Below are 20,000 nucleotides of genomic sequence, written 5' to 3'. Positions count from 1 at the left end.
TGCTTCCTGAATGCAATCATCAGTTTTTCAGGTTTGTAAATAAATGGCAATTTTTAAGTGTTCAAAGCCACCCCGGTTGACAGTAATAACGTTATGTAATCAGAACAGATTAGGCAAATTAACCGTTACGTTATAAACTTTATCTTTCATACCAGCACAAACTTTTCCTTTTAATACCCTGGAAAAATGCATTAAAGCCTCCACATGTTTCGATCTAGTGATTTTCACCTCTTGAAATTGATTTATTCTCGTTTTAAAAGAAAGAACACAGCGAAGCATTGGAAAATGCCATCTCTGGTTCGGTTGTTTAGAACAGAAAATCTGGTTGCCAGGACAACGTACTGTAATTGTAATTGTAGTTTCTCCCAATATTTACCCCTTATGAGTCATTCTATTGTTCAAGAGACGCTTAACCTTTCCAGCCAAAGTGTTTCTCTTCTGGGATGCCTATGAGCCTTAGAACAGCATGGTAATAAAGCTGTTTAAGAGTAATTGTATTCAGGTGAAAAAGTTATTAAATGGGCTTAAATGGGGGGGGGGGGGCAGTGACACAGCTCCCTCCACTCCAGCAGGTGGAGGCATAACCACTAACTATCTTATACAGGATCAGCGTAATTATATGAAGCTTTACCGAACCATTAACTTGTGGATGACAAAGGGCACAAAGCAGTGGCAAAGTGTTACAGCAGTCGTCCTCTGGAGAATGACTTGGAATTGAGGAGAATGTCAGACTTGTTACAAGTAGCTGCCATGGAGCACATCCTGAAGTGTGTGGAGAATTGGACTTGTTGTGACATGACAAGGCATTTTTTTCCCCTGAAGCCCCTCCGTTTCACACAGCTTGTTTCAAATCTGTGCACTTCACTGAGCCTGAATCCAGCAAAACATGCCTGGCCCAGCTGTGTAACATACAGTGTGTAGTACATCAGAGGGTTTCTAATGCTGTGAGTTGGCCAGGGAGAAAAGTGAATTGAAATAAACCCTGTGTCTCATAAGACCATTCATCATTCTGCTCTGAGCCAGGAAGAGACACTTTCAATAGAAAAGGATGGCTTGTTTGAATAACTGATCGTGATTCACTTCAATGTCATCCAACATCTTTAATATATGAAGAGCTCAATGGAACTGAAAGGGACACTTGTCACAAAGCTTCTTTATTTAATAAAATGACAGAATTAGTTAGAATCTGAGTGTTTTTTCCTCTCTGAAAAAAGGTGACGTGGGAAGGATTGCCCACTGACAAGACAGTCTGATATTTTGCCGAGCACGAAAGGGGATGAATCTACTAATAGTGCATAGGATACTTTCTCTTTTGGTCAGTTAAACTAAATGTGGACCAGAATCACACGGCTTTATGTTCCAACGGCTTTATGTGAAATGGGCCAAGGATGCCCTTGGGAGGGCTAGCGAGACGTGAACATCAAGGTTCAGCTGAAGGTGAATTGAATAGAATGAAGTGCCTGCCGGCAAAACAAAAAAAAGGTTGGGAGGTGGGGGGCGTTAAGTGATTACCCAGAAGCACCTGGGTGGGTGGTGTCAGTCACCGGCTGGGCCCCTGACACGCGTTAAAGGGGGATTAATGGCTGATTACAGGGTGATAAAACAAAAGGAGGACAAGAACCTCCTTATTGGCAACAGATGGCAAACGGCTTCGAGAAGAGAGAGGGGAGAGAGAGGGGGGGGGGGGGGAGGGGTAGAGGGAAAAAAGGAATATGGCTCAAAGCTGTTGATCAGTTGAGTCAGAGAGCTGAAGGTTATAAAAGTGTAAGCACAAGGTGTGACCGTGTCTGTGTCTGTTTGCTTGTTTCTGTGTGTGTTTGCGTACAGTATGTGCAAGGGTGGGACTGTGAAATGTGTTTGTGTGTCACACAGAACTGTAAAATGCAACAGGTCTCTCTGTGTGTGTGTGTGTGTGTGTGTGTATGTTGTGTATACCCATGTGTGTGTGTGTGTGTGTGTGTATGTCTTTATGTGTGAATATTTAAGTGGGGACTTTGCCAGCAGTGTCCGCTTACTCCTCTGCTATCTCTCACAGTCCAGACAGGCGCTGCATAAAGTGTAATGATGCTTAAAACGCTCGGAATAAAAGTGATATTGAACTATATGGTGCCTGCTAAAGCTCTGAGTGACGGCTATAGTCCTAAGTGGCACTAACCAGGGTCAGAGTGCGGAGTCCGTCTCTTAAAGTTACCCGGGCAAAGCCGTGGAGCTATAATGAGATTAATGGCTCTAATACCCTGATAATGAGAGCCTGACGCTGAACCCAGTGTACCAGCCTCTCTATGGCACTTCACTCCATGTGCCCGTGAAGTAAAAAAAAAAGAATCATGCTAAAAGCCCCAGCCCAATAATACTCATAGGTGACTATTCACAGTTTTGAAATGTGAATTAATTACACACATACATTAAGCGCTTTTATGTGATAGGGTGCTAATGGACTGCATAGCACTTGTTCGAGAGTGCTCTGTGTGCGGCGGAGGAAATGCAGGGAGCACGGGAGTGATCGGGTGGAGACGGAGCTGTGGGAAGAGTGGAGCGAGGGATATGGCTGTATGAGTAGAGGAAGAGAGTGGAGCGAGGGATATGGCTGCATGAATGGAGGAAGAGAGTAGAGCGAGGGATAGGAAGAGAGTGGAGCGAGGGATAGGAAGAGAGTGGAGGAAGAGAGTGGAGCGAATCCCCAGTCAGTTGTAATACAGAGACAGTGGGATGGTGTAGACTAGAGTGATGAAGGATGAGAACAAAGAGGGAAGGAAGAGAGCAAGAGGAAGATTCACAAAAAACAAGAGGGCTGAGATTAAAAAGGAATTGCATCAGTGTGTGTGCTGTGCTGTGCTGTGCTGTGCTGTGCTGTGTGCACATGTGTGTGTGTGTGTGTGTGTGTGTTTGTGTGTTTGCGTGTGTGTTTGTCTCTTTCTCTTTCTCTCTCTCTCTGTTTGTGTGTGTGTGTGCGCTCATTGTGAGAATGAAAGGAGGGTTGGTATTTTGCCATGTCTCTCTTATGGCATGTGAGTCACAGGGTGGATGGTGGAGGGCGAGGGGGGTGGGTCTTCCCGGGGGGCCGAAAGCTCTCTCGTCTCTTTCGTCTCTCTGGTAATTGTGAGTCATTAAGTGCTGGTGAGCACAGGCCCTGGGTGCATCTCAAGGCAAAAGAGTCAAAAACAGAGAGAGAGAGAGTGTGTGTGTGTGTGTGTGTGTGTGTGTGTGTGTGAGAGAGAGGAGAGAAAGAGAGAGAAAGAGAGAGAGAGAATAATAGACTGTTATTCATGAAACTAAGCTTTGTTACAGAACGTGCAAAATGAACAAAAAAGACAACAGTGTGTGTGTGAACGTGCAAGTAACTGACAAAAATGGGTAACAGGAGAACATGAGAGAACAACGCTGAAGGATGAAAGGACAAGAGAGAGAGAGAGAGAGAGAGAGAGAGAGAGAGAGAGAGGGAGGGAGAGAGAGAGAGGGAGGGAGAGAGAGAGAGAGGAGAGAGAGAGAGAGAGGGAGATGAAAGTGAAAGAGCAGGATACAGGCGTGTGCACCCCCTCCCAGTTGCCTCCTGAGGCAATTAACAGCCACTTAAAGACGCGACGCGCACGCAGACTTCCAAAAGCCAATTACCGAGGCAGGTAAAGGCTCCTCCATTTGAACTCCATCACGTAGCCACACGTGAACTGACAGCGCGGGCCATCGCCTGTGCCATTTTTTGCAGGGAGGCAAACCAATCCCACCACTGTGGCCAATTAAAAATGCCACCTCTGCTCATTTTGCCGTTTTGTCAGAATTTTCTGCGGTTGTAGAGTCAGTGCGATGCTCCCAAAACTCCGCGACACCACGACACCGTCTAAGAGGCATTCATGAACCTGTCACAAAAAGTTTGTCTCCAGACACACCACAGCAACAGCTTTGTCACACAGAGATCTGTCACAAGCTTGTTGTCAACATCAAAAGCTCAAATGTATTAGGCCTCCGTCTCAAGAATTGTAATTTGAGAGTGCTCATACTTTTATTGCCATTTGCAGGACACAGAAATTTGCACACCCTAATCTTAAATGACACCGATTAAGACGACACCATCAGCAACTGCAATACAATCCAACCCAATAATCAGCTACGGATGGTCTGTTTACATGGGACTGGAGATGTAATGTGAGAGGTGTGCTTTTTGGAGAGAGTATTGTGCAGAGAGCATCGCTTGTTTTCTTGCAGAAATGCTGAGAATGTTTCCATTGTGTGTGCTGATCTCCTTGACACTAAGCTGAAAACCGTCAGGGCTTTGACATTTCATCAGTGTCAGAGACAGAGAGAGGAAGGGAGAGAGAGATGGAGAGAGAGGGAAGGAGGGAGAGGGAGAGAGATGCTGTTTACTTGTAGCACTTCACCAGGCAGAGCTATTATTTCACCACAGCGGTGACTCGCAGTCCAGACCAGTTTGGGACACTCATCAGCTGAATTAGTGCAAGCAGGGCTCAATGTTACATTAGGCACTAAAAATCAGTCAACTGCATTTATGTACTTTCTCTCTCTCTCTATCTTTCTCTCTCCCTCTCTCCCTCTCTCTCTCTGATTCTGTCGCATGGAGAATATTAACCGAGTGGATGTGAGAGAGTGGGGAAATGTCTGGCTCTGAGGTGCGCTGTTGAGTGTCAGTTTGAGTTAGATTATTGCTTTGAAACCTACACGGGCAAAATGGGATTATTATTTTGAAATGACTCAGAGTAATTGGAGGCACAGGGTGGGGGAGGCGACAGGAGGGAGTGGGTGGAGGTGGGTGGAGGTGGGTGGGTGGGAGTAAGAGAGATACCACCGAGGAGGTGTGTACAGACAAAGACACGCGTGAGGAGGAAGTCCAATAAGAGCTCGCTTTCCTCTGGCTGTTGGATTGAAATTTCCATCTCTAATATGACATCAATTTTTAATTAAAGGACCGAGTTACTGCTCAGGTTTCTAAGTGTTTCACAGACGCTTTATATTTTCTCCCTTTTTATAACTGCTTTCCCATCTTCCTCTCTGTCTCTCCCCCCCCCCCAGCCTCCAGCCCCAGACCAAAATGCTCACTGTGGGAGCTTTCTCCCCCTAACACATGATTAAAATCAGAGAATAGCAGGGCCCTTATTACTAATTATGCCACACAAAGCCAGGGGAGAGGATGTGATGAAGGGATTGAGGGGGCACGGCCAAGAAAAGAAAGGTAATTTCACAAGAAACAAGCCGCTTGACTCTTAATGAATAATTTACACAGGCTTCAAGGGGGTCACCAGAGCCCTCCTAACCACATGCTCCAACCCCACCCCTACCAGACCCCCCACCCCACATACACATACGTACAGACACACACACACACACACACACACCTGGATGGACCAACATGTACGTATGTTTGTTGAGTCTTTTTTTCTTTACTTTTTTTTGTTCTCTTTTTTTCTGATTCCTTCCTTACTTCCTTCCTTTTCTCCCTCTCTCCCTCCTTCCTTCCCTCTCTCCCTGGTCTCTCGTTTTATTTTCCGCTGCGGCGCTGAACTCTGCTCAGGCAGGTTAAGCTGAGCCGCTCCCCACTGGACACTCAGCCTCATTTAGCATGCTGTGAGAGAAGCCTGCCGCCTGAATTGCCTATCAAAATTTTTACATTATAACCCAACGACGCAGCAGACGCAGTGCCCGCTTATCAGCAGTAGGATGGGAAGGGGTGCCAATCTGTGTGTGGGTGAGGGGGTTAGTGCAGTGGCTGTGAGGGACCAGGATGGGGTTGGAGTGCTCTGTCTAAAAATGGTGGGTGATTGCATTTACCTCATTTAAACCATTTTGCACTATGTGGCATCTCAACCAGTCCAGGTTGTCTCCGAACCTGTCCAGTGCTGTGTTGCTCCAGCCAGTCTCTGCACCCCTCTCACGCCAGGCCGAGCCTCTGACTCCTGTGATAAAACACCAGTGTGGAGGAGCTCAACTTGCATCAGGCCTCTCAAGCCAGAAGACTTCATCAGGCCGCAGACAGCAGAGAGCAGAGGACCCCGGCCCTGCCTCTCCGACTTGATGACAGTGCAGGTACAGTAGGAGCTAATCGAGAGAGCCCCTGATACCCCTTCACTCTGCACCACTATGTCACAACAATGTAAAGGCCTAACGGCTTATTTGTCTAGACCACATAAAGACCTTTGGATAAGTATATAGGGTATGGTCTTCTTATTAGTTACAGAGAACCGACAAAGAATAGTATAGTATAGGTCAGTGCAGTATAGCTCAGCATAGTTCAGTGAATACTGTAGTTCAGGATTTAATGGTTGTATGTGGCCACAGTAAAATGAAATGGTCACTGTAGTGCCTCCCTTTGGACATCCTGTCAGTAATGCATTACAGCGCAGCTCATTGGCTTGTGAGAAACAAGCCCACTGCTGCCTGATTGTCGCCATTTAGAGACAACATTTCCCTTGTAATTTCCCTGCTAATTGCAGGGATTAATGGAGCTGATACTGGATTTGCTGCCTTAGTCAAATACCACATTGACACGCTGAGAGGGAGAGATAGGGCCGCCGGAAGTTTCTCTGCAACTCTACGGCAACTGTGGCGGCGAATGCAGGGGCCCTGCGCACCCAGGGTGGTCAGCAATTACTGCCGTCACACTCTGATGAGGTCACCAGAAGCTTTTGTCACACCCAGATGGGGTCACCAGAAGCCTTGGTCACACTCGGGTGAGGTTGGTGAGAGATTGTGGCATGGGGTTATGGGGTGTGGGTTGGTGGCTGGAGCTATCAACACTTCCAGATGGAGACAGCTGTCTGTTCTTCAAATAAGCCAGTTTGTGTCGGTGGCGAACAAATAGATGCTGTCCTCTCTCCAAATCTGTTTGTTCTTGAAAGAGCCGTTTCATGAACAAATATGCGCATAACAGCAACAAAAAAAACTATCCATGCTTTCAGATCAAAACCAGCCCGTCAGTTTGCTTTCTTTTTTTATTTATGAAAACAGAACTCTTCCTCTCATCAATAAAAACTCGGAGCGTGTCGGGCTTGTCTATGCTCTGTAACCATTGCTTAAAGTGGAGACTGTAGAGACGTTCCCCGAAATAACGACCCATAAATGATGGATTCAGCCTTGCTATTCATTCATTCATTCAAGGATCAAGAATAACAGACTACGGGTGAGGAAACGCCAGCTATCAAGGCTAAATTTGTCTGAGCATTATCGATCGCTAGTGAACCCATTACAACTCGCCACGTCAAGACATCAGTATCACCCACTAATTCACTGCAGGGGTTGGTCCACTATGAAGGGTCGACTCTGTTATACGAAAACAAAACACAACTCAACCACACATAAGTAAAAGCATAAGTCAGCTAAATGATATTGGCACAAACCCAAACCAGTCATTAAGAAGGACATTGCCGTACTGTATGAAGCACCCATGGTGAACATGTTCATTAATTGCTACGCAGTAACCAGAGAGCTCAGTAAACTGGCTAGGCGCTGATTTATTATCATAATCTGGAGAGAGCTGATGCACAAACACGAGTCCTGAGACAACATTAATAATAAAGAAGTAATGATATGACTGCATTTCTGTATTTCGCCCAATCCAGTGCAGTTTATAACAACATCAGATACAATTTTAATAAAAGTAACTAATGTTTTTTTGCTTAAGAAATGATTTGTTTAGTGTTTCACTCATTATGACATTATAATAATCTAAATCTGATCTATGCCTTTAATGACTGTTATTGATAGTTAATAATATTTTAATTACACATGCATTTATGCATCTTGCATTGTGGTGGTTTAAAGTCCACCCAATCATTCTTCATGAGTGAACTCTCTTTTGTCATAAGGTATATTATGTAATGATATTGAAATGCTCATTAAGTGGTCTGCTTTTATTGCTGCTATTTGGCAGACATTCACTCAACACGCACAGCGGCATTAAAACAAGTTGGGTTGGGTTGTAAAACAAAGAATGTCCCATTTAATCTCTATAAATCATGAATGATAGGTTGAATAAATAGGTGTTTGTTTTACAAAGCAGTGCATACAGGAATGTAATTGCTATGTTAGGTATTGAAAAAAATCTGATAAAAGGTTCGGATTGCAGATGCTTGCTCCAGGTGTCAAACAGGTGCATTGCAGACCTCTCTTTTTTGTTGTTGTGTTTCATAGTTCATTTTTGGCAGAAATTCAAATGATGGATTCCAAACTGACTTTACAGAGCAAATCCTTCTGTAGCCTCTCACTGGCTTCTGTCCAACACTTCAGTTCATTAGACAGGGTTGTCTGATTATGCCTGACTACGCTCTGTCAGAACTGGCAGAATTTCTAGAGATCTGGGTTTTTTCCCCCCACAGTCATTTATTCAACGCTTATGCTTAAGTATGAGACATGAAAATCATTTCCATTTTGAACTACTCTACTCTGCAATTAATGACCGTGCGTGTGTGTGTGTGTGTGTGTGCATGCGTGCATGCGAGCGTGTGTGTGTGAGAGAGAGGGTTTGTGTGTGTGTGTGTTTGTGAAAGAGGGGTGTTGTGTGTGTGTGTGCGTGCGTGCTATTGCAGACATGTGTGTGTGTGTGTGTGAGATGGTTTGTGTGTGTGTGTGTTTGTGTGTATGTGAAAGAGAGGGTGTGTGTGTGTGTTTGTGCATGTGCCTGTGTGCATGTCTGTGTGCATGTGTGTGTGCGTGTGTGTGCGTGCGTGCGTACGTGTGTGTGTGTGTGAGAGTGGGTTTGTGTGTGTGTGAGAAGGTTTGTGTGTGTGTGTGTGTGTTTGTGTGTATGTGTGAGAGAGGGTGTGTGTGTGTGTGTGCAGGGGCGCAGGAGGCACGGAGGACATGTGGGATATGTCCCCCGCAGTGCTGAAGAGACAGCCGTCGTCCCCCTCACTTTTGATAAGGAAAAAAAGCCTTTTAGGTACGCTAAATAAATAATAACATATAGGATTTGCGCTAACTGTAAAACTCCCCATTAACAGCATCACATCAACCACAGCCATCTACAGTACTATAAGACTGCACAATCTCATATTCACTCTGTTGGATATCTGAAGCCAGTTTGTCTACTAACAATCATAAAATAATCCAGGCTACTTGCTTAGCATAAATCATTCATCATCATCTTTATTTGAGGAAGACTGGTATTCGAGGCAGGCTTTTTTAAATATTTCTAACCTGCATTTAGACATGCGTTTCGTTTGGAGCGGCATACCGGTAGGCTATCAAAAGCATTTTCGGTTTGGTTTGGGATTTAATTTACTTTTGGACTGTTTGATTATATTGCTAAATATTGGGATTGATGGGCACTGAAATCTGGGAGATATTTGATGGTTCACTGTTAAGTTTCATGCAGTTGAAAAAGTGTCGGGATTTCCACTGCTGTTTATTGCGAGACAAGGCAGCCCTTCATTGAATAGGGGTTGTGCTGTAATGGAAACCTTTTTGCGTAGCCAAGTAGCCTAAATTGAGTTATTGTTTAATTATGCATGATTTAGTACTTTTTTTATAAAATTCGTAGGCTGGAATGCCTTGAGTCGCAACAATTGTGTTTAAATGTAGCTTCAGCCTCTGGCAATTGGGGCGGCAAGAGAATGAGCTTGAGAACGTGTGTTGGAGACCCATGATAGGAAAACGACTTTTCTTTGCCAACGGTAGGCTATTAATCCAACCAACATAATACAATACAACATATAATAAAATATTAAGAAGAGGTGTTATTTCATTGACTTAAATCAAAACAATGTCTTCTAGTGGACTGATGGCAATTGTTGGTATGGTAGGCAATTGTTACCCCGTCTTGTATATGGGAACCTGCCTTTATTTGTCCTCCTATAAATAGAATCAATCAATAATTTGAGGATTTATGGTAGCCTAGTGCTCAACTCCTCCTGCTCAACATGATGTTAGCTGTTATTGTTTATGATAACAAACTCAACTAGCCTATACTTATCAACTCGTTTTCACTAGCCTAACTATAAAATACAAGTCTATCAACGTTTTTGTTCTAAGACATTTATTTCAAACATAATTTCTAGACACAAATTGTATACTTCTGTTACCTTGGTGCATAAATCCCAGAGAGTAGGCTACCACACCCCAGAGGGATGGGCCTAGCGTTCTTATGCGTTCAGTGTGGGGTATAAACAAGCTGAGAATTTAGTGGTGTCACGTCTGCCTGTCACAGCTTGGGATAATGTGATACAGTTACTACAGTAACAGTATTTTATTTTACTTCTTATGTATTTTTTTTTTTCAATTTTATAAATGCTTTGTTTAAATGCTGTTGGAACAAATAGTTGATTATAAAGGCAACTTTCTGTTGCAATTTTCTGTGTGTTCTGGACTGGTAACTTGTTAAGCCAACACTTGTTAAGTTCTAACGTTGCATAAATATTAACTGCAAACACACAGTGGAGAGTTGATTTGGTTTACACCAGACCATTTAAGTAGGCCTAACTAGGCTATTTGATCATGTAGTCTATGTCTGGATCATAGGCATGATGATTCATTCATGGCTTCATAAAATATCAACATCCCATGTTGCTTTTTTCTACCATTGGCCCAAGTAGTGACCAGTATTCTACCATTGGCCCAAGTAGTGTGAAATAAATCTAAAAAATAAATAAAAGTAGAATTGCACATAGCAAGAAGCTGGTCTGAGGGCAGATCTGGCGTTGTGCTCATCTCACAGTTTTCACCATTTTTATCAAAAAATATTTTGAAAACATTATTACAGTATTATCTTAATATTCTGGCAAGTTTAAAATATGATGGTCGAAACTGGGCCAGAGGTGGCGATCCGATATCTGGAAATCTGATCTCACCATGGGTTTGTGTTCACAATTTGGTCCCCCTCACTTTTAAAATATCTCCTGCGCCCCTGTGTGTGTGTGTGTGTGTGTGCGCTATGAGCATGTGCCTGTGTGCATGTCTGTGTGCACGTGTGTGTGTGGTGTGTGTGTGTGTGTGTGTATGTGTATGTGTGCGTACATACAGTATTTGTGTGTGTGCGTGAGCTCAGACTCCAATGACTGGAGACACCCAGTGGGGATCAGGGTTTGCATGCTGGAGGATTCTCTCTTCAGCCCAGATATCATCCGACAGTCGACCCCACTGGGACTCCAGTAATCTAGTATCACTTACGCATTGATTTTCTCTTTTATTGTGTGATTGTGGAGAAAAGGTCATCTGATGTGGGGGTGATCTTCAGTATGCACAGGTCCCGACGGGCCCCTTGCTGGAAAGCTTAGGATTTTGTGCAGCGTTGCCAAACGCTGCACTCGTTTCTCTGCCACACAGGGCACAGAGATCAAACCGATACCTTCCAGCCCATTAGTAACTTCTGTGGCCCACCGCTGCACATAGTGAGATGAGGCCACAAGACAAATAGCATTTTGTGCATCATTATGTAGGCTGGTCAGTAGGAAGCATGTTCAAAATGAGCACGGTGTGGCTGGTTGTTGGCCAAACACGCTGTCTGGCCTTGGAGTTCAGGCACTCGTGGAGGTCAGGGAATGCTGGGAAGGGTTATGTGGGGAGATGGGGAGCAAGGTGCTGGGGGAGGGTGGGGGGTCCTGGCAAAAGCAGAGACCAGGGGTCAGGTTGTATATGCCTGAGCATAAATCAACGGCAATTCACCCTCACATCAGACCAACCAGCTGCTTGGCCAAGATAAAAACAGAGAACCTGCCCCGCTTCTCTCCCTCACTCTCTCTGTACCTCCACCCCCTCCTCTCTCTCTCTTCCTGGCCCAACTTCACTCCTACCTCCAGTCCCACTAGTCCCCCACTGATCTCTCTCTTCTCTCACTCATTAACCAGAGCCTGCATTGGAGGCCATCATTTATTTATCTAATGGCCTGTTTGCAGGTAAACACAAACATGTTCTACATGTGTGGGTGCTTATTTACGCTTATCTTCACACACTACACGTATGTGGGGTAGTACATTGTTCTGATATGTGTGGTAGCTGTTTTAAATGATCATTTAAATGTTTTTATATTGCTAGTGTGCTGGGTATTGTGAGCTATCCTGTTATTTCATATTTTATGCAAGGAAACTGCAAATTGTATTTGAGATTTAGACTTTTTCCCCCATTTAACTAATGCCTTTAGGGACAAACATAATGTTTAATGGGTAGAGCCAGTTCAATTCAGATTCAGTCCATTCAGAAAATTAATAGGTATTCCATCTAATTAAGTGCAGGGACTTAATGGAAAATAAACTTTAAGTCAAGTTACTCAAATCTAATCTCACTTAACAGGCTGAATTTCAGCTGACTTGAACTGACCCCATCTTAGAACACAGATTTGATATTCATGTGTTTAATTTGCCATTTATTGCCAGATGCTTGTTCTATTTATTGTTATTTTGGATGTGTGTAGGCAAGGCTCCATTAGAACAGTACAACATAAGAATTCTGCACTGGACAAAAAAATACAATATGAAACAGATACACAGCACCTGGTTCTTTTCTTGCAATCAGACAACACACAAGAAAGAATGTCTCAGGGGACAGCTTCCCAACTACCCACTTTCACATCTACTCATGTGTTCGCATTTACATATTGATCATTCTTTTGGAGTGTTTCCAGCTTCCAACTTTACTCCCGCAAAGGGATCAAGACTTGTTTACTCTACTTAAGAAGTCTAATTTTCGTCAGAACGTTGGCAACATTGACAACGCTGCATACACCGTCATTTTAACAAGTTTAAAGGAAGAGTCAGGTAGCCTAAACTAAAACACAACACATTTACTTTCGTAATTGCGCGCTTAATTGCTTAAGCAGGCCTAATTGCCAATGCACTTCACCATTCATCAAAACTAAGATAAATGTGGACCTCGTGCCGTTTGAGCATATCTGAAAATGGAACACCGAACCTAACTAGTTGCTTTCCTAACCTCATATTTCCCTCAAATAACTTATACAAATATGAATGGATTTATAAACGGACAGAAAACGCTTTCTGATCTTTGTTTTGCTGTCAACTCTGTCTGCAGCCATTAAAATATCATGGCTAAAGCATACTGCAGCCTCTATTTAGCCTATACTGTACATCAATTGTATTCTGATGCCTGAGCTCGCTTAATAACAGCATAAAATACAAAGTGCATATTGATATACTGCGCATTAATCGCCGCTCCATAATACCATTGAAAAAGTTTGATAATTCATTAATTGCTCCGTCATTCATCACTGTCGAGCAGCCTAATGAATTGCCCGAGCTACCCCGCTGAGAGGCGCGAGGTCTTCCATTTCACTGTTAAACGCGATGCTGATAAATGACCAAAGTCCACACTGTAATGAGTTACATCATTAGTGGCGTCCCTGTGCAACACGACCATACATGTATTCTTGGCCAAACCCCCTCTGAAGCAAGGCGTTTGTGACTACAAGTCCGCCCTGCAATTATTAGAAGACTACTTTTGGTAGTCGTGGTTGTTTAATTGTATACATGCCCGTATAGGCTTGTCTTTTTGTTTCATCTCAGCTCATTTTAAATGCCTGGCGTCAAATGTTCATTAGGCCCAACCAGTAAGGCCTGTCTGTAATAAACCGTTGAAGGTTGGAGTAGGCCTAGGCTACGTGTTTTCATAGTTTATGAGATGCTGATGGAAATTTGACAGACCTCTGTGACACGTCGTTAGATAGGTATGACCTCTTTGTCGGCTAAGTTTATGTAATTAAAGCTCATTTCAGTTTCTCATAACTTCTCTTTAATTACACGTAGGAGTTTTGGTAATTACACTTCGATAGATTAGTCAACGTAATTAATCCATCGCCCTGGACGCCTGCGTGCCCTGACGCATGTTGATGGAACCGTCGCCTTTGCAGCTCACAAAGACCTATTAATTTCACAGCGGCGCAATTTTGAGGATAAACAACCAGTCTTTGCACCACTCGGCACATTTTAACCCCCTCTTACTAAATTTTGTGTTTCGTTGCTGATAGCATTTAAAAACCAGAGCAAGTTAGTCGACACTCAATCCTGCACACACAATGTATTTGGACACATAGGCCTACTAATGGCGTCATGTAGTGTAATACTGACAGAGATGTATGATTTGTGCTTGATTTGTGAGTGCGTTTCGGCTAGGTGAGTGAGTGAGCTTGTGGTTTTGCACCTGCGCGATTAACAGACTGTCCAGGTGTGAGTGAGAGAATCTCTCAAAATCACAATAGCTTCTGTAATTTTTCATTATATATGGCAGTCTAAATCTATATCCTATTTAAATGAGTTTGTTTGTCAGTGAAATGCGTATTCGACATCAAACGAAACTGATTTCATTCGAACTTTCGAAGTGACTGTTAAGGTCTTTATCAAATCAGTCCTAGTAACATGGTCCCACACTCGCAGTCTCGCGCCCAGACGGTACGGTTGGTACAGTCTGTCAGCACTCGTGGGACCCTTCTCGCCAGTGAGCGTGCAGCGAACCGTGAAGTTCAAGAAACCGCTTTTCGATTTTCATTCTAGTGAGTATGTTGTTTTGAAGCCTCCCTCAACCTTTTTGCGCCAAAAAGGTGATCATATTAAGAGACCTTTCAGACGGAGGATAGTTGTCACCCACACCTCAACGCGCAGGTAAGAGGTAGATAGCCTATGGTTTACACTGACATATGGTAACATTAATTCCGATAATACATACTTTAACAAGGAATAACATTTGTTCATCTCCACCTCCTCATTTTGCGCTTACCAGGCAAGCCGTCCCATTGAGGAGTAGCAGAATGAAACCGTGGTCGGTGCGCATTTCGCCGGCGCGCAGTCCTTTAGACTCCCGCTATTGTCCGAAGACTGTCTTCCCGTTCAGGAAGACGCAAATCCTCCGTTACCGTATCCCAAAGTGGCAAAATTAGGTCCCATGTCCTGCGCAGGCACAAAAGCAACACCTCCGTACCTTTGAAAGCCACCTGGCACCTGACTCGTCAACTCGCGTTTCAGCTGGACCACCGGTTCATCAGAAATCCATAGGTGTGTTCAGTAAGAGAGGGATACTGCATCACCATTCGGGGCCAGCCAAGCCTTCCAAATCTCATCTGTACCCCCTTCAGCATTCAACAGGGTTAATGTACTTAAATGTGAGAAAAAACATCTTCGCCTTTATCTCGTGTTGACACCGGTAAAGATCCTCGCTGGATAGACAAGCCTGATTAGAGCGTGAACTCCTTCAGCGTTGCACATATCAGTGCACGCAGAGAGTGGCAGAGTCTTGCATTGACGTTTTAAGTCCCCCTCTCTCTATCTTTCCCTCCCTCTCTCTCTCTCTTTCTCTCTCTCTCTCTTTCTCTCTCTCCCACCCCTTACCCTGCCGTTTTCTTCCTCAAGGTTCATTCCACCTATCTTTTTATCTTTAATTACTTCTACCTATCCGACGTCACTCCAACGCCTTCAACAACGTTAATGTCCCAATTACCACCACTTACTTTTTGCCGTCCAATTTTCCTTAGATTTACCAAAGCCAACATGTCCTAGATGCTTGGTCTTTCTTTTCAAGATAAGCACAGTGGACAGAGTGGCTTGAATGAGTGCAGTTCCTATTCGGCTCTGCATTGAACTGTAGCACATTTACAGATGGGGTACTGTATGTTATGGTTTTAAATCTATGATCATTATCACGGATACATTAGAGTTTAAAAGTGTGATATATCGAATACATATCAAACATGTTGCAACCCATCTGTGATGGAAAAGTCTTTCAGGCCCTGCCTAGTGTGTCTTATACTCAGAAATGCCTACAGCATGTTTGCATATTCCAGGGAGTCTCTTCAGTGGAAGGGCTGGATTCAGTCAGCTGTTTCTTCAATAATGTAACCCAAGGGTCCCTTCTTTCTCATAATAATCTCACACCTCTAACTGCTGAGGTTGCCCAAGGACTGAATTTCTTTGAGGACCTTTTCTCTAAAATCAATTCATTTGGGTCACACACACACACACACACACACATACACAGAGAGAGAGCTAAGTGCTAAATCTCCAGTACAGTCCCAACTAGGGATGTAACGATTACCGGTATAATGGTAAACCGCGATAAAAATGTTGACGATAACAATTACCGTTTTCTTTTCAAATATCATAATTATCTCGGTTGATTACAGCGGTGTGGAAACCGTGTATTTAATCCTTCCCAGCTTCATCCGAGCCTGCTTTTGACATACAGTAGGCCTGGTACAATGAAACAAAACTGGTACCCTACTGATTCTGTTGTCTAATTGATGGTTGATTTTAAAAGGCGGAACATTTTCACCGCAAAATGTGCACTGTATCATGTAGCCACTCTGCGTCTTTTTATGTTCGTGTCCACATTAAATCCATTCCACTCACGTTCGTGTCCACATTAAATCCATTCCACTCACGTTATCAAGAGAATACAGTAGCCTAAAGTTTTATTTCGAACGCTTACTTTGGTCTCACTCATTGGATCCAAATAACAGAAATAGCAAACTCTAAGTTATGGTAGGGTAAGTTAAGCTATAAGCACATCACCAATTAAACATGAAGAAAAAAGTGAACAGGACACTTTTTGAAACTATTTCAGTATGTAGGCCTATCAGTGCTTTCTGAACATATTGAACACACTTTTAGAAATACCGTAATAATACCGAAAACCGTGATAATTTTGGTCACTATAACCGTAAGGTTAAATTTTCATACCGTTACATCCCTAGTCCTAACTGTGGACTCGACCCACAGCCATTTCATCATAGCCTGATTCCAAACGTGCACATCTGCACAGGGGCTTGCATGCACATTTTGCATGTGTGTTCTCTCCCCTTCAGAGTTTGTCTCTTTCTTTTGTATGTGAAGTGCAGAAAGTGTGTGTGTGTGCATGTATGCATGTATGAGTGCATATGTGCATGTCTCTGTGTGTGTGTGTGAGTGTGTGAGAGGGTGTTCATGTGTATGTGTGCACGAGTGTGCGTTCCTCACCTATATTTTGGTGCATCACGGATCTCTGTAGTGCCACTCTCTGTGCTGTGGATTGCACTCTGAGCACTGATGAAGTTTAGCATTGAGCTGTGTGGGGCTCAGGGGGGCCCTGGCTGATGACTCGGAGATTATTTTAGTCTTCATAAATTCCCCTCTTCTCTAATCGAGACCAGGCTCCGTGGCAACCGGGGGCACCAGAGAGGATCATGGGAGTCCCACAGACAAGGCCATAAAGGGAGTTTCAGCTCCCACATCCAATGTCCAGGGGAACATAAAGGCCATATAAAGAGCCATTGAGCTCACACACACACACACACACACACACACACACACACACACACACACACAAACACAAACACACAAACTCATGAAGGCACAAAGTTACCCTATCTTACAAATACACATGTGCGTGCACACACACACACACACACACACACACATACACACACACATACACATACACTCTTTTAAACCATAGTACACACAAAACACATCCCCACACACTCTCTCAGTTTTTAATTCATGATTATAAGACCATCAGTCTTTGTGTTTCTCTATGGGGAGTGGGCAGCCCAATCTCATGGTCAATAATAGCTGGATGAGGAAAGACTTAATCATAACAGTGCAATGTATTTTCCCCTCTCCTTGTTAATTTGACACTGTCTGTAGCATATCATTATGCCTACCCCATGGCGAACAGAGTAAAGCAATTACCTCCCAATTATCAGGATTTATGTATGTGTTTGTGTGTGTATTATGAAATATGCGAGTATTGATTTTGCTTTGTTCTTGTAGACATTTCCCCCCTCTTTCTTCTGAAATTAGCGTTGTATCGGTTGCTGGTTTGTTGTGTAATCCCATTTTGCGCCTGAAATGTAATTTGAGTGAGACACCACAGGCGTCACATACACCATGGAGCCGATTATCAAACCAGTCATGTGTTGGTGTATGGCTCCCCCTTGTGGAGGATGTTCTCTCTTGCCCCATAATTTGCAGGGCCTTCACAGATAAGTGTGAAACACAGTGATGTTATGTAATGACTCTACTAAGTACAATTAACTACTTAAAGGATATTACTGTATGTATGGCCGTTTTATGTACTCAAGAGCATTAGGACAATTATGTCAGTGAGCTAGTCGGGAAAGTAAATGGTAATCACAGTGTGTGTTTGGAGGGCAATAGCCCAAAATGACACTAGATGAGGCTGTTGTTCTGTTATGCTGTAAGGCTGTACAATAATTGAAGCTTTTTCAGTTTGTGTGTGTGTATATGTGTGTGAGTGTGTACGTGCATGTGTGGATGATGTAATGCTTCATCTCAACAAAAAGCTGCCTGGGTCCACTTGTCATGTGTATTTCAAATGATGCTGGTGATGGGCAGAGGGCTCCGCCATCCCCCCCCCCCCCCAGGAGGGGATCCAGTGACTGTGCATTTTACTCCACTGATCACATTTAGCGGCTCTCATTCCCTCCTGTCTCTGGGCTATATAGGGTTGGGGAATATAGGGCGCCAGAGCTGTGTGCCACTTCCACAGAGCGAGGTGTGAGGCAGAATAATGGCAGAATAACAGTGATACTCTCATCGTCTCTCTTCTGCTCTCACACTCTCTCTTTTTCTCTGAGTGAACCGAGTGTGTTGAGAACTGTATTTAATTACGTGAAGAGCAGCGAGGGGAAATCAAAAAAGGTGTGTGGGTAGATGAGCAATGAGCGGAGGACAAAAGAAGGGATGAAAAGAAGAGTATGTCTAACATCTCTCTTTAATTACTGTTTTTTTTTTGGATGTCCACTGAGTAAAAGAGAGAAAAGAAGCACCCCCCCCCCCCCCCCCCCATAGTCTGGCTCACAGAGCTGATCGCAGCTAAAGAAGAAGCTAAGAAGCTAAGAAGCAGACCACTAAGGGCTCATTTAGCCTCAGCAGGGAGAGACTTTTAGAGCCTGTCAGCTCTTCTGACTCCCTCTCTCCCTCTCTCTCTCTCTCTCTCTCCATCATGTCTTTGTTTTCTTCCTTTGCCAAAAGCCTAATGATTTCCAGACTTTTTCACTCAATATGTTTTGTCATCTCCCTGTTTGTCCTTCTCCTCCTTTCCTCCCCTTCTTTATCCCCCTCTTCCCTTCACATGTCACAGCCTGGGGCCGACCCGAATTAAAGGGCTAAATCGCTGCTCTGTTGTCGTTTGTCTGTCCATATTGATCAGATTGTGACTAAACAACCAATCAATATGGAAATGAACCATTAGCTGAAGCCAGTACAATCCTTCAGATGTTCCCATTAGTTTTAATAAGCATCCCCATTGCCCATTGCCCACTGTCATGGACAGACAAATGGCAGTGTTTGTTATGCCAGGGGGACATTAAGGCACTAAATGAAAGGACAGCTACAACAAAAAGTAGCCTACACCTACACACTCTCTCTCTCTCTCTCTCTCAAGTCATTCTGGCCCGGGTGGTATTCCTACTGTTCCGTGCTACTTTTAATATTGTTTGAAAAAATTCATTAAATTCGAATGTCATAGAATGTGTATATGTGTACATTTGTATTTATGCACCTTTTTGTGTGTGTGTGAGAGAGAGAGAGAGAGAGTAAAAGTGGTAGGTTATGATTATAAGCAAATAGGGCAGAGAGGTTAAAGTTTAGCTGCCAAATCCTCCTCCCAGCAGACTGCTGTTCATGGTGGTCCATCAAAACCGGAAACACCCACACTCACTTTCACTCTCCCTCACACATACGCACACCACACACACACACACACACACACACACACACACACATCCCGTCTCTGTTTTGTCTGTGTTTGTTTGCCTTTTAACACCTTGAGATGGGCAGAGCTGAGGGCCTGCAAACTGCTGGGATCAAATTCATTACATCTCCTTTAAAGCTCCGCAGTTAACCTTGAGTTAACACCATAAATAAACTCCCCCAGGCTCTGAGACACTCCTGAAGAACACACACACACACACACACACACACACACACACAAATGCGCTTTTTCTCTCTGTCTCCCACTCTCTCCATCTCCTCCCCAGCCCTCCCTCTCTCTCCCTCGTTGCCTGTACAACCTCTTATTATTTACAGTGACCTTTGACCCTGCCAGGTTATAGGTTG

General features: G+C 43.8%; 1 protein-coding gene across 1 annotated transcript in view; it reads right to left on the bottom strand.

Moving 5' to 3' along the window:
- LOC121705495 (neurexophilin-1) overlaps window positions 1-15,130 on the bottom strand; it is a 21,688-nt gene extending 6,558 nt beyond the window's left edge. Inside the window, exon 1 of the mRNA XM_042086491.1 lies at window positions 14,665-15,130. Coding sequence (XP_041942425.1) covers window positions 14,665-14,718 — 54 coding nt within the window. The 5' untranslated portion in view covers window positions 14,719-15,130. The remainder of the gene's footprint in view (window positions 1-14,664) is intronic.
- Between the last annotated feature and the right edge of the window lie 4,870 nt (window positions 15,131-20,000).

This window comes from Alosa sapidissima, chromosome 3, assembly GCF_018492685.1.
Source record: "Alosa sapidissima isolate fAloSap1 chromosome 3, fAloSap1.pri, whole genome shotgun sequence".
NCBI classification, from domain to species: Eukaryota; Metazoa; Chordata; class Actinopteri; order Clupeiformes; family Clupeidae; genus Alosa; species Alosa sapidissima.
Note: the sequence above shows the minus strand (reverse complement) of the source record. Positions and strands in the feature narration are given on the sequence as shown.